We start from the raw sequence: 22772 nt of genomic DNA, 5'->3' as shown, positions 1-22772 counted from the left end.
CCCTTCTCCACTCTTCCATCCCATCAATTGTCCCCTTGGGACCTATCCCTGTGACCGCAGGAGATGCTTCACTTGTGCCCACACCTCCTCCCTCACCACCATTCGGGGCCCCAAATAGTCCTTCCAAGTGAAGCAGCATTTCACTTGTGAATCTACAGGGGTCATCTACTGCATCTAGAACTCCCGCTGTGGTCTCCTCTAGATCGGAGAAACTGGACGCAGATTGGGAGATCGCTTTGTCGAGCACCTCAGCTCTGTCCAGCAAATAACGTGGATCTCCTGGTGTCCATCCATTTCAATTCCCCACACCATTCCCTTGCTGACACATCTGTCCATGGTCTCATGCACTGCCAGACTGAAATCAGCCTCAAATTGGGGGAAACACCTTCCAAGTGGGCACCCTCCAACCAGATGGCATTAACATCGACTTCTCTGGCTTTCGTTAACCCCCCTCACCTCCCCCCACTTCTTCCCCCATTGCCTCCCCCAAGCTCTGTCTCTCCCTTTCCCATGTCTCCTTATGCACAGACAAAATCAATTCTCGCCTCTCCCATTCTCATATCGTTAACACTTTTGTTGTGTTCTGAACTCCTCCCCCAACCAGAATTGTCCGAATTCTGAGATTTTCCTGTGTTTGGCTTATCCTTGAAGAAGGGCTCAGGCCTAAAACGTCAGCGATATATCTTCATCTCCTACAGACTGAGTTCCTCCAGTATTTTTTCTGCATTTATAGACCTCAGACCACATTGAACAAAGTACCTCAAGCTCCCAGCTCCCAAAGACATGTCTTTGTTTCATCTCAGTGCCACTATTATAGAGCCAAGATGTGTGTCAGCCCTGCTAGGTAATTTCTTAAAGGGCCCATCCTGCCCTTGTGCGCCAGTCACACGGCTTATTCACCAATAAAATAGTTCTAGTTTTCTCGTCAGCTGCATCTTTAAGCACTTCCCTACACCTCAATTTGTGCAAGATGTTTCTTTATCTTTGCAAACATAAACACATTTAAAATTAAACTGAGCTCCTGGTGGGTGTGATTTATGAAACCCAGACAACGGTGAAATTAATTTTTGTGGTTCACCTCCCCAAGGAAATGTACCTTCCAATTTCTTTATTTTGTCAGTCACTTTTCAAATGAAGAAGGGTAGCAGCTCATAGAAATCCTCGGCTCTCGGACTCCGCACTGTGAAGACCCTGAGCAGGTGAAACCCTGCACGGATCAGTGTTTACTTAATTTGAAATTAAAGCACTGGATGTTCATGATCTAAAGCAGTGATTTCTCTTTCCTTCCTTCCCTCTCTCCCCTCCTTCCTTCTTCCTCTCTTTCCATCTCCTTCCCTGCTTCCTTCCTTCCTTCCCTCCCTCCTTCCTCCCTGCTTCCCTCCCTCCTTTCTTCCTATCGTTCCTCCCCCTCCCTTCTACCCCCCCCCCACCAACCTCCACCACTTTGGAAGAGATCCAGGAGGATCAGAGCCAGCACCACCAGGCTGAGGAACAGCTTCCTCCCTCAGGCTGTGAGAACGCTGAATGACCAAAGGAACTGCTCACACTAACCATCCGAGACTCTCGTATACATTTTTAAAAAATTTAGACGGTAATAGGCCATTTCGGCCCATGGGTCCATGCCTCCCAATTTACACCCAATTAACGAACACCCCCACTACGTTTTGGAGGGTGAGTGGAAACCGGAGCCCCAAGGGAAAACCCACATAGACATGGGGAGAATGTACAAACCCCTTACATACAGCATCCCGATCGATGGCACTGTAAAGGCATTGCACTCACCGCTAAGCCATGAAACAATATTTATTTGGATCGATGAAATACTTGTCCTGCATATGTATTGTTTGTCTGTACGTGTGTTATGTCCAGTTGTGTGTCTGCGTGTTTTGCACCGAGGACCGGAGTACGCTGATTCATCAGGTTGTACTTGTACAATCAGATAACAATAAATTTGATTTGACAATCTTCTACTTTTATTTCTGGCAATCAGAGTTTTTGCTTTTAGATTTCACATAAGTGGTCTTCGTTCTTTCTCTACTTGGAGTTCTGAGGCATACTCCGACGATTGTGTTCTGCCAGTCAATTTAAATACCCCAACAGCTTCCACAGGTGGTTGGTTGCATCATGTCTGGTACGGAGGTGCCAACTCTCAGGACAAGGAAACATTCCAAAGGTTGTTAACTTGGCCTGCAACATCACTGGTGTGGTAAACCACTGTCTTTTCTTTCGTTGGCTTGGCTTCGCGGACGAAGATTTATGGAGGGGTAACGTCCACGTCAGCTGCAGGCTCGTTTGTGACTGACAAGTCCGATGCGGGACAGGCAGACACAGTTGCAGCGGTGGTGTTGGGGTTGGGTGTTGGGTTTTTCCTCCTTTGTCTTTTGTCAGTGAGGTGGGCTCTGCGGTCTTCTTCAAAGGAGGTTGCTGCCCGCCGAACTGTGAGGCGCCAAGATGCACGGTTTGAGGCGATATCAGTCCACTGGCGGTGGTCAATGTAGCAGGCACCAAGAGATTTCTTTAGGCAGTCCTTGTACCTTTTCTTTGGTGCACCTCTGTCACAGTGGCCAGAGGAGAGCTCGCCATATAACACGATCTTGGGAAGGCGATGGTCCTCCATTCTGGAGACGTGACCTACCCAGTGCAGTTGGATCTTCAGCAGCGTGGATTCGATGATGTCGGCCTCTGCCATCTCGAGTACTTCGATTTTGGAGATGAAGTCGCTCCAATGAATGTTGAGGATGGAGCGTAGACAACGCTGGTAGAAGCGTTCTAGGAGCCGTAGGTGATGCCGGTAGAGGACCCATGATTCGGAGCTGAACAGGAGTGTGGGTATGACAACGGCTCTGTATACGCTCATCTTTGTGAGGTTTTTCAGTTGGTTGTTTTTCCAGACTCTTTTGTGTAGTCTTCCAAAGGCGCTATTTGCCTTGGCGAGTCTGTTGTCTATCTTGTTGTCGATCCTTGCATCCGATGAAATGGTGCAGCCGAGATAAGTAAACTGGTTGACCGTTTTGAGTTTTGTGTGCCCGATGGAGATGTGGGGGGGATGGTAGTCATGGTGGGGAGCTGGCTGATGGAGGACCTCAGTTTTCTTCAGGCTGACTTCCAGGCCAAACATTTTGGTAGTTTCCGCAAAACAGGATGTCAAGCGCTGAAGAGCTGGCTCTGAATGGGCAACTAAAGAGGCATCGTCTGCAAAGAGTAGTTCACGGACAAGTTTCTCTTGTGTCTTGGTGTGAGCTTGCAGGCGCCTCAGATTGAAGAGACTGCCATCCGTGCGGTACCGGATGTAAACAGCGTCTTCATTGTTGAGGTCTTTCATGGCTTGGTTCAGCATCATGCTGAAGAAGATTGAAAAGAGGGTTGGTGCGAGAACACAGCCTTGCTTCACGCCATTGTTAATGGAGAAGGGTTCAGAGAGCTCATTGCTGTATCTGGTCAAGCATGCCTATTGGCCCCTCCCCACAGGCTCCTGTATAAAGGTGGGTGTTCCATAGCCCCCTGCAACTCAGTGCAGGACAACCAAACAGTAGGGACATGCTATGTTCTCAAGTGTGTTAAAGCCTATTGGTTTCTCCACAGTAGTCTCCTGAGTGATTGATGGCGCATCAACAGGCACAAGACTTCATCGAAGGCATCGACAAGAGGTGGTGTCTTAAGAAAGCAGCCTCTATCCTGAAGGACCCCCACTACCCAGGCCATGCCCTCTTCACTCTGCTACCATCAGGAAGGAGGTACAGGAGCCTGAAGACGAGCACTCAGCGGCACAAGGACAGCTTCTTCCCCTCTACCATCAGATTCCTGAATGGTCAATGAACCAAAGACACTGCATTACTTTGATTTTTCATGCACTGTATGTATTTATTTTATAGCAGTTGGCACAACGGCTTTATTGGGTCTGGGATTCGAATCCCGCACTGTCTGAAAGGAGTTTGTACCTTCTCCCCCCCGTGTCTGCGTGGGATTTCCCCGGGGACTCCAGTTTCCATGGTGACGCTGCCCCAAAAGAACAAATTTTGTGACTTGTTCATGACAATAAATCCTGATTCTGCTTCTGAAGTAAGTCACCCGCACAGCCCTTCCATTTCCAGCTCTTTCCTTCGCGATGAGATACATAAGCTGTACAGTCCTGTGCTGCGTTTCTGCTTAAAGCAGGTTAAAAGCTCCCCAAACTCACCTCAGGTACAATTGTTATAATTAACAGGAGAGGAGCCTAGATTAGAGACGATGCCCGAGACCAGCTATTCTCAATGGGGACCCTTTGCCTCCCCCCCCCACCCCCCACCCCAACCAATGTCATTGCGCTGAATCGTGTACCAGCACAATCTGACGAAACAGCGTCCTCCAGTCCACCGTGCAGAACAGGGCAAAATACACAGACACAACACACAGACAGACAAGCGATACATAAACAGGGTACATATGTACATCTATTAAAATAAATATCCTTAATGAATAGTAGAGCCACAGAGAGATGTTTCAGCATTCTCACTGCCTGTAGGAAGAAGCTGTTCCTCAGCCTGGTGGTTCTAGCTTTGATACTTCTATATCTTTTTCCCGAATGGGAGCAGCGGAAATGCTGCCTGATCCTCCCTGATTCTCCAAGCCCTCTTTAGAGAACAATCCCGGTAAATCACATCGATGGTGGGGAGGGGGGGGGGGGTGGAGGATTAAGCTGAGTGGTACTTTTTTTTTACACGGAGTGGTGGGGCCCTGGAATGCATTGCCGAGGGTGGTGGTGGAGGCCGGGACAATAGGGACATTCAAAAGACTCTTAGCCAGGCACAGGGGCATAAGAAAATTAAAGGGTGGGAAGGATGAGATAGTTGTGGAGGAGGTTTACATCGGTGGGCTGAAGGGCCTGCAGTGTGCTGCACTGCTCTGCATCCCTTGACTGAGTTGGTTTCTGCTGCTGGCAGGCACACATACAATGGAAGCATTTTCTGAATCCTATTAAGATATTTTTCCATTGTACTTGCTGTATCAATCAAAAAGACATTCCTGCTGCAGTTTCCACCACACTTAACTTCAGGAAATTCCGACATTTCATTCCCAAGATGGTTAGCGGGGCAGGTGGCACATTTCGCATAGCAGTTAGAGCAGCAGCACCAGTGACCCGAGTTCCAATCCAGCACTGTCTTTAAGGAGTTTGTACGACTACACAAAAGAGTCTGGAAAAACAACCACCTGAAGAAACACACAAAGATCAGCGTGTACAGAGCCGTTGTCATACCCACGCTCCTGTTCGGCTCTGAATCATGGGTCCTCCGGCATCACCTACGACTCCTAGAACGCTTCCACCAGCGTTGTCTCAGCTCCATCCTCAACATTCATTGGAGCGACTTCATCTCCAACATCGAAGTACTCGAGATGGCAGAGGCCGACAGCATCGAATCCACGCTGCTGAAGACCCAACTGCGCTGGGTGGGTCACATCTCCAGAATGGAGGACCATCGCCTTCCCAAGATCGTGTTCTATGGCGAGCTCTCCACTGGCCACCGAGACAGAGGTGCACCAAAGAAGAGGTACAAGGACTGCCTAAAGAAATCTCTTGGTGCCTGCCCCATTGACCACCGCCAGTGGGCGGATATCGCCTCCAACTGTGCATCTTGGTGCCTCACAGTTCGGCGGGCAGCAACCTCATTTGAAGAAGACCGCAGAGCCCACCTCACTGACAAAAGACAAAGGAGGAAAAACCCAACACCCAACCCCAACCCACCAATTTTCCCTTGCAACCGCTGCAACCGTGCCTGCCTGTCCCGCATCGGACTTGTCATTCACCAACGAGCCTGCAGCTGACGTGGACATTACCCCTCCATAAATCTTCATCCGCGAAGCCAAGCCAAAGAAGAAAGAATGTTCTCCCCATGTCTGTGTGGGTTTTCCCAAGTTTCCTCACAGCCTTCAAAACGTATGGGGGTTGGGGTGTTTGAGGGGCACGGGCTCGTGGGCCGGCAGGGCCTGCTACCGTGTCAGCTTCCTGGCCAGGATGTCCGGGGGATACAGAACATCCGCAGGGTGTTACACACAGCCAGCGGCAAACAGGTGGAGCTGAGCAACAGGCAACCTTGGCCACCCGAGCATGCGGCCATCTGTTCTGGAAGGCTGGAGCCCGATCATGTTGCCTCACCTCCCTGCGCAGACACCCTTGGTGAGTCGCAAACTGAGAACAGATAATGGGGCGTGAAGGGAAGATTGGATGTGTGGGGAGTGGAGCAGAATCACAACAAGCTGGCTGGGTCAGCAGGTCACCTGGTCTAATTTGAATTAAATCAGTTATCCATTTTAATTACCATCCTTCACCTTAATGGGCAGATGCTAGGATCATAACCTCGCAAAAAAAACTACCACTTGCTAATAAGCTCCCAAGTGGCTTTCACTCGCCTGGGCTCGAACTTCCTCTCCTCAATGTCTACTAATAAATTCAAATCTATTAATTTTTTTAAAAAAATGTAAACATCTAGCATGGGTAACAGTTCCTTCCAGTCCATGAGTCCTCGCTGCTCAAATTAACCTACAACCGCCATCCGTTATTGAACGGTGGGAGGAAACCGGAGTCAGTGTAGCAGTTAGCGCCAGTCTATTACAGCAACACCGATCCAGGTTTGAATCCACTGCTGTCTGTGAGGAGTTTGTATGCTCTCCTCTTCAGGTGTTCCGGTTTCGGATTTATTGTCAGAGAACATACATGACATCACAAGCCACCCTGAGATTCTTTTTCCTGCGGGTGCGGCAGAATTGCCACTTATTGGTGGTGCAAAAAAAAACCTGCAAACAAATAAAGGACTGGTGAAGAGATAACGAATGTAAACAAACTGAGCAATACAGGGAACAAAAAATAAAATCAACAACATGTATAAGTACGAGTCCTTAAATGAGTCTCTGATTGAGTTTGTTGTTGAGGAGTCTGATGATGGAGGGGGAGCAGCTGTTTCGGAACCTGATGGTATGAGTCTTGTGGCCCCGATACCTCTTTCCTGATGGCAGCAGTGAGAACAGAGCATGTGCTGGGTGGTGTGGATCCTTGATGATTGGTGCTGCTCTCCGACGGCAGCGTTCCCCGTAGATGTTCCCAATAGTGATGTCCTGGGCTGTGTCCACTACCTTTTGGTGTGTTAGTGGAGAGGGTTTTGCCTGTGATGCCCTGGGGTGTGTCCATTACCTTTTGGTGTGCTGCCATTGGTGTGTTGGGTCCAGAAAAGATCCTTCGAATTTGTGACTCCCAAAAACTTAAATTTGCTCATCCTCTCCACCTCTAATACCCCAATTATTACTGGATCATACACTTCTGGCTTTCCCTTCCAGAAGTCAACAATCAGCTCCTTAGTTTAGGTGACATTGAGTGCGAGTTTGTTGTTGGTGAACCATTCAACCAAGTTTCCATTCTCCCTCCTGAATGCTGATTCGTCCCCTTCCTTTATACAGCCCACTACTGTGGTACCATCGGCAAATTGGTAGATGGTGTTATTGTCATACCGAGCCACACAGTTGTAGGCGTAAAATGAGTTGAGCAGGGGGCTAAGAAACGCAGCCCTGTCGTGCTCTGGTACTGATGGAGATTGTGGAGGAGATGTTCACAAGATCACAAGATAAAGGATCAGAAACAGGCCACTAGGCCCATCGGGTCTGTTCTGTGACCATGCACTAAGCTAAACTAAACTCACACCTAGTTCCACTTTCCAGCCTTTTCCCCATATCCCTTACTAATGAGATACAATCTTCTTCACTAATTGCACCTTTCAAAACATACAGTGGGGGTGGGATTGTAGGCTAATTGGTGTATTTAGCCAACATGAACTCGTAGGCCGGAAGGGCCTGTTACCGTTCTGTATGTCTAACCAATTATTTTTCAATTTAAGAAAATCCAAACTCCTCAGAGACAGCGCCAGATTTGAACTGGTTCTGTAATAGCGTTGTGTGATCCACGCAGCCCGAAATTCTCCAATTCATTTTGATTTGAAGGATAGTGTGTAATGGCTGGAGAGGATGTGGGAAGGTTGGTATCAGAGTTGGGGTGACCACAGCAGGAGAGGGTGGACAGACTCATGATCTATTGATGGGTCATCTATTTATGTCGGATGCTGAAGGAATGGATGCAGAGAAAAGCTTGGCATTTGTTGGGAAGAATAAGGTGGCCTGGTTAATGTAGCACAGTGGTTTTCAAACGTTTTCTTTCCACTCACATCCCACCTTAAGTAATCCCTCTGCCATCAGTGAACTGTGATTAGTAATGGATTATTAAGGTGGGACGTGGGTGGGAAGGGAAGGTTGAGAATCACTGCTCTCGACCCAATTGTTACTGAAATATTTTGTTTGAGAAAAATGGTCATTGGTTCATTTCATTTGGATTTATAAAACCTTGCACATAACGAGTCAACGAGGGGCGATTAAAGCAGTGCTTTTCAAATTTTTTCTTTCCACCCACATCCCACCTTAAGCAATCCCTTAAAAATCACAGAGCACTGATGGCAGAGGGAATACTTAAAGTGGGGTGTGAGTGGAAAAGAAAAAATTTGAAAACCACGGGTTTAGCAATTAGCATGACACTATTACAGGGCCAGTGGCCAAGGTTCAAATCCGCTGCTGACTGCAAAGAGTTTGCACATTCTCCCCGTGCCCTGTATGGGTTTCTTCCGGGTGCTCCGGTTACCTATCACCCTCCAAAGACATACGGGGCAAATAGGTTAATTGGTCACACAAATAGGGCCTGTTACTGTGCTGTATCTCTGAAAATTAAAAAAAATATATAAAGAGAGAAATCAGTATATGAGCCTCACCAAGAAACCCAGCAAGAATTTCATAGACCATAAGAGCACGGATACTGGTCCTGTGGCCCAACTCATCCATGCCAACCATGTTATCTACCTGCATTAAGCCTGTATCCCACAAAAACTTTCCTATCCATGTACCTGTCTAAAGTTCTTTTTAAGGTCATTAGGTCCCCATCTCTGGCAGCTCGTTCCACTTGCCCACCACCTTCTGTGTGGGTAAAGTGGCCCCTCACATCCCTCTCCTACCCTGGGAAAAATACAGTGAGCATTCACTTTATCCATGCTCAGTATGATTTATCTACCCTTACAAGGTCCCTCTCAACTTCCTACGACGAATTCACAGGAGCCTCCTTTGCTCATATAGCAGCGAGAATGTGTGGCTCTCTCCTACAAACAGTGGTGGAGATCAGTGGGCTTACATAGAACATTGCAGCACAGCACAGGCCTTTCAGCCCATGATGTCGTGCCGACCTACTACACAACCATCTAATCATTCCCTACCTCACATCCATAACCGCTCTATTGATCTTACAGCAATGTGCCTAAGCCTTTTAAATTGGACTTGACTGCACCACCAACCCTCGACAATGCATTCCGGCAACCCACCACTCTGTGTAAATAAATAAATAAGTACATACATATGTAAATAGATCTGCCATCTTTCTGAAACTTACCCCACTCACCTTAAGCAGATATCCTCTGATATTTGTTATTGTCGTCCCGGGAAAGAGGTGTTGGCTGTTCACCCAGTCTATCTATCAACATACCTGGTCAGGTACTGAAGGACAATAGACAATAGACAATAGACAATAGGAGCTGGAGTAGGCCCTTCGGCCCGTCGAGCCAGCACCGCCATTTTACAGATCATGGCTGATCACTACCATCAGTACCCCTTTCCAGCCTTATCCCCATAACCCTTAACTCCTTTGCCCACTAGAGTCTTATCTAACTCTCTTTTGAACATAATCAGCGAATCTGCCTCTACCACCCTCTGTGGCAGAGCATTCCACAGATTCACACTTCTCTGGGTCAAAAAATTCTTTCTCATCTCCGTCCTAAAGGGCCTACCCTGTATTCTTAAACTATGCCCTCTAGTCCTCGTCTCCCCCATCATTGGGAACAAGTAATCCGACTTCACCCCTGTCTATCCCCCTGATGATTTTGTATACCTCAATCATGTCCCCCCTCATCCTTCTAAACTCCATCGGATACAAGTCCAGTTTTTCTAGCCTTTCAGCATATGTCAACCCCGCCGTCGCTGGAACTAACCTTGTAAATCTGCGCTGCACACCCTCTATAGCTAGTATGTCCTTCCTCAAAATTGGAGACCAGAATGCGCGGACCAACTGACGGAGGACCTTTTTTCATTTTATTTTTAAGAAAGAAATATATATATGTACGCAAAAATAAAGACTCATTGAATGTATATATGAATATATACAAATGTACAAAAAAAATTATATCCTTAAAATTAACATTGAGCCTGGAAATAACCCGTCCATACCTCAGAGAAAGGAAAAGAAACAGTGGACAGAGGGAGAGATGAAGGAAAAGGAGAAAGATCCAAAAATAAATTAAATTACTAAATAAGGGATGAAAAGTAAACATAAAAGACGAAACTATCTGGGCATTTAAATAATTCAAATAAGGGTGCCAAATCTCCATGAACATTCTTCAGGTTATAAGTAATATTCTCCAGGGGTAGACAACTTTGCATCTCCATATTCCAACGATCAGTAGGTAAGAGGTAATCGGATTTTCATGTTACCGCTGGACATTTCCTGGCTATTGCCAAAGCGATTTAAAGAAATTTGGATTTACTTTTGGCGAAGTTAATGTTCATGACGGCCAAATTCCCCAGAAGGAGTGACTGCAGATCAAGAGGGAGGTCCACCCCCATAATTTTCCTTAATATTCCCCCAAATTTATCCAAAAAGGTCTTAATTTCACACACAACCAAGTAGAATGTATGAAAGCACTCAGATTTGAAATTTCCGATTTACTGAGATGTTACTTGTGAGGTGTGAGATAGAGTTGCATTATTCCAGATCTTGAATTAATAACAGCTGCCATGCTATCGAAGCCTCAATTTGACCAGCATTGTTGACCAAATCCGATTCCCATCTCTCGCAAGAACTATGTAACCCAATTTCTGGGCTTTGGTCTTGGAGCAGGAAATTCATAGTAGAAGTAAATTTAGTTGCATTCCCCTTTCGAATTAGAACCTCCATGTCTTTGCACATTGGTAGGGGCAACGATGGTTCCCAACTTATCCCTTCAAAAAGATCGTAATTTGAGATAGTAGAAGAATTTTATTTACTCTTTAGTTTCATTTTGGTACCAGGTATTTAAAGTTTTATCCCCCAAGGTCCTGGGTATGATATTATTTTGAAATAAAAGTGTCTTTGAGGATTATCCTTCTTTTAGTGCCATGATCTTGTCCCAGACATAAAATATGGCCCTCAATAGAGGATTCTTTGTTTTTTTTTTCCTGATTAATTTTGAGTCCCATTTACATACAAATTCTTTTGCCATCTCTTCGCCTTCCATGCACATCCCAATTGTAACCCAGGAAGGAATGGCCATCTGATTAAAACAGGAAGCAACAAATCCAGTCTGTGCAGCTAAATAATCTTTCTTAAAATCAGGTAGCTTTAACCCTCCCAATTTGTAAACTCAGGTCTGACGGAGGTTCTCACAGACATCTTCAACATATCACTGCAGCAGGCTATCGTCTCTGATGGTTTCAAGACAGCCATAATACACAAATACACCATTGTAACAGGCCCTTTTGGCCCGCGAGCCCATTTTGCCCAATTACACCCAATTGACCTACAACCCCCCAGAACATTTTTTTTGGAAAGGTGGGAGGAAAGCAGAGCCGCCTGGGGAAACCCACACAGACATGGGGAGAATATACAAATTCCTTACAGACAGCGCCAGATTCGAACCGCGGTCCCGATCGTTGATGTTGTAACAATATTGCACTAACTGCTATGCCACCCTTTCATTCCAGTGGCAAATAAGGCAATAGTAACAGGCCTCAATGACTACCACCATGTGGCAATGACCTCCAACATTATGAAATGCTTCATCTGGTGATGGAACGTATCAAAGGACACCTTCCAGAGACACTGTATCCGTTTCAATTTGCCTACAGATGGAACCATTCCACTGATGATGCTATAGCCTTGTCCTCCACTCAGTCCTGACCCACCTGGAGAACAATGCCTCATACAACTTTTCATTGACTTCAGCTCAGCGTTTAACATGATCATGCCCAAAGGCTGGTGGAGAAGCTGCCCTCACTAGGATTCAATACTCTGTAACTGGATCCTGGACTTCTAAATGGAAAGGCCACAATCTGTCCAGTCTGGTAGCAGAACGTCGAGCACCATCACACTGAGCACTGTCGCAACTCAGGGCTATGGGCTCAGCCCACTCCTGTTCACGCTACTGGCCCACGACTGCATCACCAGATCCAGCTCCAACAGTGTCATCAAGTTTGTAGATGACACGACAGTCGTCGGCCTCATCAGCAACACGAGTCGCACTATAGAGAAGAGGCGGAAAATCTCGTGACGTGGTGCAAGAGGAACAACCTGAGTCTCAACGTGGACAAGACGAAGGAGGTGATCATGGACCTCAGGAGGACAAGGAACAACCATGGTCCACTACATATTAATAGCTCAGTAGAGGAACGAGTAGAGAGCACCAAGTTCTTCAGAGTCCACTTAAGAAGTGACCTATCCTGTTAGAAAGGTGGCACATTTTCTGAGAAGCCTGAAGCGGGCAAGGTGACTGGCCATCCATCTGTCAACTTTCTACAAGACCTCCATCAAGAGTATCGTGACCAGTTGCATCACAATGAGGTACGATTGCTGCAGACAAGTGGTTCTCAACCTTTTTCTTTCCACTTTAAGTCATCCCTGTGCCGTCAGTGCTCTGTGATTAGTAAGGGATTGGTTCAGGTGGGATGTGAGTGGGAAGGGAAGGATGAGAATCTCTGCTCTAGACCCAATTGTTGCTGAAATATTTGGCTTGAGAAAAATAGTCATTGATCCATTTCCTTTCGAGTTCTTAAACCCTGCACATAACGAGTCAATGAGGGACGATTAAAACAGTGATTTTCAAACTCTTTCTTTCCACCCACATATCACCTTAAGCAATCCCTTACTGATCACAGAGCACCGATGGGATAGGGAATACTTAAAGTGGGATGTAAGTGGAAAGAAAAAGGTTGAAAACCACTGGTGTAAAGCATCGGATCGTAGGTCAATCCACAGGACCATAAGAGTGGCAAAGAGAATCACTGGGGCCGCCCCTGTCCCTGCCCCCCCCCCCCACCCACCATGTATGTGATCTTCCAGGATCATTGTTTGAAGAGGCCTCACATAATCACACTGTGAGCGAGCAGTGTCCCTACTTAGACCTGGGTGAAATTCCAAGGGAGGCAGGACCTCCTAGGCCTTTCACAGCACAGTCCAAATTCCCTGGAATTTGCCCTCCCTGGCAATTTAGAAGGATCCCACCCCTAATGATGAGACGTTATGCACTCATGGGTTAACATTGCTGACTCATGACTACCTGGCAGATTCAGTTCCAACAGAATTGTCATTGCAGATGATACGACAGTAGTTGGCCTCATTGAGTTATGGACAGGAGGTTGGATGGCCCGCAAAATAGAACCATAGAACCATACAGAACAGAAAGAGGCCTCTTTGGCCATTCTAGTCCGTGCTGAGCCATTTTATTTGCCTAGTCCAACTGACCTGCACCCAGACCATAGCCCTCCATATCTCTCCCATCCATGTAGCTGTCTAAATTCCTCTTAAATGTTAAAATTGAAACTGCATTCTCCACTTCAAGGGAAAATTGTTCCACAGCCCCCCTCATGTTCCCTTTAAACTTTTCCCCTTTTACTCTTACCCCTTGTTCTCTGGTTTGTATCTCACCTACCCTAAGTGAAAAAAAATCTATCTACATTTACTCTGTCTGTCCCCCTGATAATTTTAAATACCTCTATTAAATCTCCCCTCATTCTTCTATGCTTCAGGGAATAAAGTCCTAACCTATTTAACCTTTCCCTGTAACTTAGTTACTGAAGTCCAGAAAACATCCCAGTAAATCTTCTCTGCCCTCTTTCAATCTTATTGATATCGTTCCTGTAGTTAGGTGACCAAAACTGCACACCTCACCAATGTCTTATCCATCTTTAATGTAACATCCCAATTCCTGTACTCAATACTTTGATTTATGAAGGTCAATGTGCCAAAAGCTCTCATTATAACTCTATCCACCTGTGATGCTACTTTCAGGGAATTATGTATCTGTATTCCCAGATCCCTCTGATCTACTGCCCTCCTCAGTGCCCGACCATCTTGGTTTGTCCTTCCAAAATGCAACTCCTCATACTTGTCTGCATTAAATTCCATCGACCATTTTTCATCTTATTTTTCCAGCTGGTCCAGATTCCCCTGGAAGCTTTGGAAACCTTTGCTGTTCACAACACCTCCAATCTTAGCGACACCTGCAAACTTGTTGATCCATTTTACCACACTATCATCCAGATCATTGATATAAATAACAATGGTCCCAGCATTGAGCCCTGAGGCCCACCACTAGACACAGGCCTCCAGTCTGAGAAGTAATCATCCAGCTCTACTCTCAGGCTTGTCCGGTCAAGCCATTCTCGAATCCAGTTTGCTACTTCATCAAGAATACCTCGCAAGGTGGAGAAGACAAATGAGATGACTTTGGACTTCAGGAGGATGAAGGCCAATCATTCTCCACCGCACGTCAATGGTTCCATCGAGGGGAGAATGGAGGACACAAAGTTCCTCGGCGTCCATATTGTGGACCCATGAAACCTCCTCATTGGTCAAGAAGGCTCAGCATCACCTGGAGGCTGAGGAAAGCAAGGTTCCCAGCTCCCATCTTCACAACATTTTACAGGAACACAATTGTCTGGCTGCAACATTCTGTGGTACAGTAGCTATAAAGCATCAGACCGGAGGTCACTTCAGAGGATCATTAAAACAGCCAAGATCACTGAGTCCCCCTTTTCTCTACTGATGATATTTACATTGTTTTATAGTTATTGTTCGCATCTCTTCCTCCTGGATTGCACTGAGCAGCCGCCTGCAGGCTGCTGGAAGGAGAGCATCTTGAAGCTGGAGTCGGGCCAGGATTCGGTTATGGATGGAGCTCCCTCCTCCCAGGGGTGGATCTGTGGGTTCAAACCACCTGCTGCCTTGCCAGTTTTTCTCTTCAGGCAAAGGCTAGGAGAAGGTAACTCTGACTTCAAATCCCCGGGCTCGGCTCGCCCAGCGTCAGTACCTGGAAAGGGCCCCAGCTATGGGCAAAGAGCACACATCAGTCTGGCAGCAGGGGCTGCCAGCTGTGACAGGGCACAGGAAACAGTTTCCATAGCGGTCTGCAGCGGCAAACTCAGTGGGCGAAGGATCTGTAAGGACAATGGCCAGCGAGCACGGTCTTGAAACAGACCACTGAGGGGCAATCCCGCGTCACTCTGGCTGTCGTGCCTCACACTCCGCCTGGTCCAGTGGCATGGGACCCAGAGGGAGGCATTTGTCCTGGGCAAGCACTCGCCTCCAAGTCCTTGCCCTGGCACACAGTGCCTAAAGCTCCATGGAAAACAGAACAAAAATTCTGCGAGGACAGAAGAGCTACAAGCCACCGTGTTCATTGTCGCTTGTGAAGGGATGGGCCATGGTAATGATAATGGTGAATTATTGAGGACCTTTTCCATCCAGCACACAGTGTCTTTAACCCACTACCATCAGGAAAGAAGTACAGAGGCATCGAAATCAGGACCATCAGGCTGGGAAAAGTGAAAACACAATTCTGGAGAAACTCAGCAAGTCAAACCATGTCCTTTATATAGCAAAGGTTTCAAGCTTGAGCCCTTCATCAAGGAGGAAGGACTCGAGGCCAAAACATTGGTGATGTATTTTTATCTTTTCTATATAAAGGACATGGTTTGACCTGCTGAGTTTCTCCAGCGTTGTGTTTTACTTCAATCACGGTGTCTGCAGACTTTCATGTTTTACTTCTGCCAGGCTGGGAAATAACTTCTTCCCGCAGGCTGTGATTTGATGAGCAATATCCTGTAACTGAGTAAATCATTCCAAAATATTTATATATATATATTTATTTTAAATTGTGGCTATTGTGTGCTACGTGTTCGTGTCTACACTGTGAAGCAAAGTAACACTATCAGGTTTTATATGTACAGTAAGATAATAATAAACTTGAACCTGAAGATGTTTCCAAGCCATCAACATTGTGGTAAAAATCCTCTGCACCCTCTCTGAAGCTTCTACATCCTTCCTGTAATGGGATGACCAGAACTGAGTTTAGATGAGGGCGGCACGATGGGGTGGCAGCAAGGAGGCTTTGAACACATCCTTGAATCTTTCCTCCACCCACTCAGTGACCTCTTCCCGCTTAGAGCACAGAATAGGGCGTCCTTTTGGGAGTCAGGGCAGGCCTGGGTAATGATAAAATAATCAACAGAGAGTAGTGGCAGAATGGGGAATGATCTTCCAGAGGAGATAGTTGTGGCAGGGTCCTTTCTGTCATTTAAGAGAAGGTTGGATGTGTACATGGATATGAGGGGATTGGTGGGTTATGGGTGGAGAGTGGGAGGGGGGAACTAGTGGAGTTGTTCAAGTGAACCGGTGCAGACTCGAAGGGCCGATATGGCCTGTTTCCGCACGCTAAACTGTTATACGGTTATAAGCGCCTGCGGAGAGGGAGCAGAGGTAATATTTCAGTGAGATTAATTTTATCATCAGAATTGTGTGTAGACAAGTCAAGTTTATTGTCATCTGATTGTACAAGTACAACCTGACGAAACAGAGTTCTTTGGTCCTCGGCGCAAAACACGCAGACACACAACCAGACATAACACACATCCAGACAAACAATACATATGCAGAACAAGTATTAAATCACTAAAAATAAATAAATAGATATTGTTTTGTACAAATGAGAGTCTCGGAGGGTTAGTGCGAGCAGTTCCTTTAGTCGTTCAGCGTTCTCACTGCCCGGGGGAAGAAGCTGTTCCTCAGCCTGGTGGCGCTGGCTCTGATCCTCCTGCATCTCTTTCCCAATGGGAGCAGCTGAAAGATGCTGAGTGCAGGGTGGAAGGGGTCCTCAATGACTTTGCGCACCCTCTTCTGAAACAATCCCAGGTAGATCACGTCGATGGGGAGAGGGAGACTCAGGTGATCCTCTCCATTGCTCTTATGGTCCTATGGATTGACATACGATCTATTTCTCTGCACCAACTGTGCCCCACTGAGATGCAGCCAGCCAAGACACTCTCGATAGCTCCTGTAGAAGGTTGACATGATGGTGGCCGGTAGTCTTGCCCGCTTCAGTCTTCTCAGGAAGTGCAGTCGTTGTTGAGCCTTGCTGACAAGTGAGGAGATGTTGAGTGTCCATGATAGGTCACTAGCGAAGTGAACTCCAAGGAACTTGGTGGTCTCCACTCTCTCCACTACAGAGTTGTTGATGTGCAGTGGAGGGCGATCCTTCCTGGTCCTCCTGAAGTCCACGATCATCTCCTTCGTCTTGTCCACCTTGAGACTCAGGTTGTTCCTCTCGCACCACATCACGAGATTTTCCGCCTCTTCTCTGTAGAGCGACTCATCATTGTTGCTGATGAGGCCGACGACTGTCGTGTCATCTACAAACTTGATGACACTGTTGGAGCTGGATCTGGTGATGCAGTCGTGGGCCAGTAGCGTGAACGGCAGCGGGCTGAGCACACAGCCCTGAGGAGCACCAGTGCTCAGCGGAACTGTGCTCAATGACAGGAAAATGTGGGAGGGGATATAGATGAGAGAAAATGGCTGTTACGGCAGTACTGCTGCTAGTGAGGGCCCACGGAAGGCGAGGAGCAGAGATACAGCGCTCCCGTGGTGTCCAACCGTCCAGTCAACTGCCGTCAGCTCCGCACAGGCTTTAAACAGCCCGTTAAAGGAGTTGACTGTCATTTTATTTAAAATCCCATGACTGCAGGGTCTGTGCCCAAGATGGTGACGCTTATTATCGTGCAGACTCTACAGAAGTGGAGGACTGGTGAAGGGCACCAGAAAATGGGGAAACCACCCTCCATCTGAGAAGGAGAAGTAGAGGAGATGACCCATGAGACAACGTCCATGGCGGCGGACCAGTGAGGGGCTCTGAGGCTGAAAGATCCATGCTTGCAGCGGGCTGCTGGCCACACGAGGCAAGGAACTGCTGGAGACTGCTGTCGGGGGCTGTGGACGGCTGGAGACTGGCTTGAAACTGGCTGAAGGGGTACCAGGTATTGGAATTGGAATGCGAGGGGGTGCCGAGGGTGTTGAAGGGTTCCTGATCGTGTCGGAGGTTCGGGTTGCCAACGGTTTGGACTGGACTCTGTTCAGCTGCGGGAGGCTGGAGGTGAATCATGGACACTCGGTGATTCTGAGGGGAAACTCTCTTTTGTTTTTCTCTCTCTCTCTCTCTCACTTCAGGCCCTTCAGGCAATTACTGCTGATGGCCAATCTGTCTGCCTTACAGCAGGCAAAAGCAATTCTATGTAAATATGACAGTGTTTTATTACAAGACAATAAATAGAATCTTGAAACTACAGTGGAGTATGTGATAGGGTGGTAAGAGGGAAGAATATTGATAAAAGGTGGGGGGTGAAATAACCTAATAAAGAAGACAGGACAGGAAACGCAGAGCCATGTTGGATCAGGAGCTGTGAAGGGGAGAACCGGGATCAGTCAAGGAAATATTCAGAATATAGTGAAACAGAAAATCTTGAAAGTAATCGTCTTTCAGATCACTGAACGCAGTGCCGTGTCTGGAAGGCTGCAACATGCATCGTAAGAAGAAGCGAGCATTTATTTTAGGAAGGGTTCTGGCCTGAAACGTTGACTGTTGATTTTCTCCCACTGATACTGCTCAACTTGTGCATCACCTGAGTATTTATCTATCCTTTTACATTTACTATCTTTTACTCTCTCGAACATTACGGCACAGCCACAGGCTCTTCGGCCCTTCTAGTCTGTGCCGAACTATTATTCTGTCTCGTCCCACTGACCTGCACCCAGTCCATGGCTCTCCAGACTTCTCCCATCCATGTACCTGTCCAAATTCTTCTTAAATGTTAAAACCGAGCCTGCATTCACCACCTCAGCTGGAAGATTATTCCACGCCCCCAATGCTCTCTGTGCGACGAAGTTCCAATAAATAAGTAAAACAATGGTCTTCAGAAAACGCAGATAGGAGAGACCAAGAAACTTCACTGGAGCCCATCACACCATCAAATGGTAGGGACATGAACACACTATTTAGATTCAGCTGCATATAAAAATTTGTCTCTCTCATGTGGTTGCTATTCAAATGCAGTCATGATACATGTCCTCTATATCTCACCTAACCTCAGTGGAAAAAGTCTAGTTGCATTGACTCTACTGTATCCCCTCATCATTTTAAACACCTCGATCAAATCTCCCCTCATTCTTCTACGCACCAGGGAATAAAGACCTGACCTGTTTAACCTTCCCTGTAACTCAGTTCCTGAAGTCCAGGCTACACCTAGTAAATCTTCTCTGCCATCTCTCTAACTTATGGATACCTTTCCTGTCATTAGGTGACCAAAATTGCACACAATCCTCCAAATTTGGCCACACCAATGTCTTCTACAACTTTTCCTTAACATCCCAACTCCAAAAGGTAATACTTTGATTTATGAAAGCAAATATGCCAAAAGCTCTCTTTGCAACCCTATTCACCTGTTATTTAAATTGCACTATTGTTTGTTTGTCCTTTACGTGCCTGTGTAGCTGAAGCAAGAACTTCAGTGCATATTTGTGTGACAAAAAAAAACTCATGCCATCACTGGGTCTTTATTCATTGGAATATAGAAGATTGAGGGGGGATTTGATAGAGGTATATAAAATTATGAGTGGAATAGATAGAGTAGATGTGAATAGGCTCTTCCCTTTGAGGGTAGGTGAGATTGGAATGCGGGGTCATAAGTTAAAGGTTAGGGGGCAAAAGTCTAGAAGTAACATGAGGGGAAACTTCTTCACTCAGAGCATGGTGGCAGAGAGTGGAATGACCTTCCGGAAGAGGTGATTGCAGCAGGGTCAATTTTGTCATTTAAGAGGAGCTTGGATGAGTGCATGAATGTGAGGGGGTTGGAGGGTTATGGACAAGAAACGGGTAGGTGGAACTAGTGGAGTTTCGTGTAAATCGGTGCGGACCAGAAGGGCCGAGATGGCCTGTTTCCGTACGGTAATTGTTATATGGTTATATGGTTATCATCAGGTAACCCCAAGATCTCAGCTGCAGGAAGTGGAAAAAAAATGACAGCACGCAAATGAACCGCCGGACAGATTTATTGAAGGCAACATTTCCAATATACAATAAATAAACAACTCAACGGACAATAAAAGAGGAGTCAACAAGGCTGAAAACAAATCTATCAGCTTGAGCTCTCTGCACTGGGTTATTGTGCTATGCTTGCTGGGAACTCAATCGGTTCAAGGACCACACCAGGAAGGGAGATATTAATGTAGGTTCGAGAGGCAGTGGCAGGGTAGATGACAATTGTTCTCTGGATGAAGAGTCTAGAAGTGAGGCCAATTTGCAAAGGAGCAGGAGGAGATCATACAACGACCTGCATCGATCTCACTGTTCCCACCTCCTTCCAAAGAAACATCTCCAAAACGTAGTTTAATTGGGTGTAATTGGACGCCGGAAGGACCTTCTATTTTGCTGTATTATCTTGAAATTAGTACCATGTGGCAGTTTTTTTTTTAAAGGTAACACTTTTTGAGCCATTGCCTCAGGCCTTGGTGGAGCAAGTGCACTATTCTTTCACGATCCAGAGCAGAGTCAGTGCGGATTCCACACTGGGCACTCTGTATTCCCTTGGATGACAGGGAGTGGCAGGGAGATTAACGGTCTCTCACACTGCCTGTACTGACATTACCTGGTGGGGAAATCGACGTTCTCATTTGGCCACAGATCTTCTACCAAGAGAGGACTGCGGCGACAAATGAGGACATTTCTATTCCATTTATGTGGTGAGCTATTGTGGAAATTCTACTGAAGAGAGGAGGCAAGAAAAGTTTGAGGGATGCGTCGTTTCTGGCTGTGAAGTTATCTCAGATCTGATCTCTGCTTCATTCTGCAACTTGTTTGATTATTATCAAGTCAAGTTTGATATTTCAGCGCCAAGTTCTTCCGAGACAACCCGAACAGAGGGGTGGACTCGCCTTTGGGTAACTGACAACGTTATACAGGGCCCATGTCCACAAATTGGGTGAATTAACTGAGCGATGATCCCCTTCCAACATGGTGGGAGAGAATCAGTTTCCGGGATCTAGACAAATTATGAGAGAGGACGGGATTGTATCATTGAGAGCAAGAATGGACTTAGTTGACCTTGCGGTCACTTCCTGTGTTCCAATAAATAAGTAAAACAATGGTCTTCAGAAAACGCAGATAGGAGAGACCAAGAAACAATTAATTATTATCCAGAGAGAGAAATAACTAATGTTTTGAAACATAGTTAGAAGGAAATGATTTACTAAAACCCACATTTCAATACTACTTAGAAACACCTTGCTAATTACATCAATACATTTAATCTGGTGGGAACCAGCTGAGTCCTCTTGCTTTTGCCCCGAGCTTCAAAAACAGAGAGAGGAAAGTTACTTGTTTGTCACCATTGGAAGGAAAAGCAGTCAGACAACTAGCACCTCTCAATACATTGTGGTCAGCCGGAGCAAATGTGATCACTGGTGCGTTTCAACTCCCTGCACCTTACAACTCTTTCATTGAACCCCATGTCTTCCCGGTGCTGAGGGACACTTTTAAAGGGACCTGCGGAGAATGGAAGATAAGTTTTATTGTGTTTTTCTTGCATGCAGCTTATCCATCCTGGAAGCATCACATTTGTTGTCTTCAACACTTACCATCATGCTCTTTGTTGACTTCATTCAAAATGCAGTAAAACCCTGTAACCCGGAATTCAAACAACAACAGCCTCAAGCAATCGGCAAAACAATTGGTGGAAAATAAATAGGGAAAAAATAAGCAAGTTAAAAACTGGCATGCCTCACGCCAGTTCGTCAATCACACAACACGCAATCTTAAGCAACCAGAAAATTCACATCCAGCATCTACCAATCTCCATAGGTTCCGGATACCAGGGGTTTTACTGTTTGACATACCAGCGGTGCCTATCATTTATATAATACCATCAGCCTAACCTTACCCGATGCTCCCCATTTCCCCCTTCTTACCCTATCTTTACTTCCTGTACCATATTCAACTATTTTACCTCATCTTTACCTCTATTCCCGTCTCCTTTCCCCCAGATCTCCACCCCCTTCCCTTCCCTTTCCATTCAGAGAGCTACCCTCTCCCGCATCACTTCTCAATTTTTTTTCCCTTCTACCCTCCCACCTGTATCCATCTATTATTTCTTACCTGTTAGCTTGCGCTCCTCCCCCTGCCCCTTCCTCCTTCTCCTCTTCCACCACCCTCCCCCCCCACAACAATCTTTACGTTCAGGTGCCTGGTTGTTTTTGCTTATACCTGACTAGCTACCCTTTACTTCCTGTGGATGCTGCATGACCTGCTGAGTTTCTCCAGCACTTTTGTGTCTTGTTTTTCCCACACAACCAAATTCATCCTACACAATTTTCCCCGAGTTTCCCTACCCCGGCCCACAGTTAGCCACGTGCTCTTAGCTTACCTGCCATTGCCTGGGGTTCCGTTCCTCATTCTTCCTGCAAAGCCATTTGAGTCACAGTGTCTAAAAGCACGGAAACAAGCTCTTCGACCCAACTCGCCCGTGATAACCAGGTTTTACCTGAGCTAGTTCTCCTTGCCTGCCTTTGGCCAATATCTCTCTAAACTTTTCCTATCCATCTATCTGTCTAAATGTCTTTCAAATATTGCAATTGTCCTGCATCTATC

General features: G+C 46.4%; 1 protein-coding gene across 5 annotated transcripts in view; it reads right to left on the bottom strand.

Annotated features, from left to right (window-relative positions):
• The window catches only part of poln (polymerase (DNA directed) nu), a 512442-nt gene that overhangs the window by 16031 nt on the left and 473639 nt on the right, over positions 1 to 22772 (bottom strand). The window contains exon 27 of one of the 5 annotated variants that reach the window (XM_069942262.1): positions 20164 to 21671. The exons of the other annotated variants lie outside the window; for them this stretch is intronic. Within the exon in view, the coding sequence (XP_069798363.1) occupies positions 21612 to 21671 (60 nt within the window). The 3' untranslated portion in view covers positions 20164 to 21611. Of the gene's footprint in view, positions 1 to 20163; positions 21672 to 22772 lie in introns of those variants that run through there. 5 annotated transcript variants of the gene reach the window in all.

This window comes from Narcine bancroftii, chromosome 1 (assembly GCF_036971445.1).
Source record: "Narcine bancroftii isolate sNarBan1 chromosome 1, sNarBan1.hap1, whole genome shotgun sequence".
Taxonomy (NCBI): Eukaryota; Metazoa; Chordata; class Chondrichthyes; order Torpediniformes; family Narcinidae; genus Narcine; species Narcine bancroftii.
The sequence above is the reverse complement of the archived record's forward strand: the minus strand, read 5'-3'. Positions and strand labels throughout refer to the sequence as shown.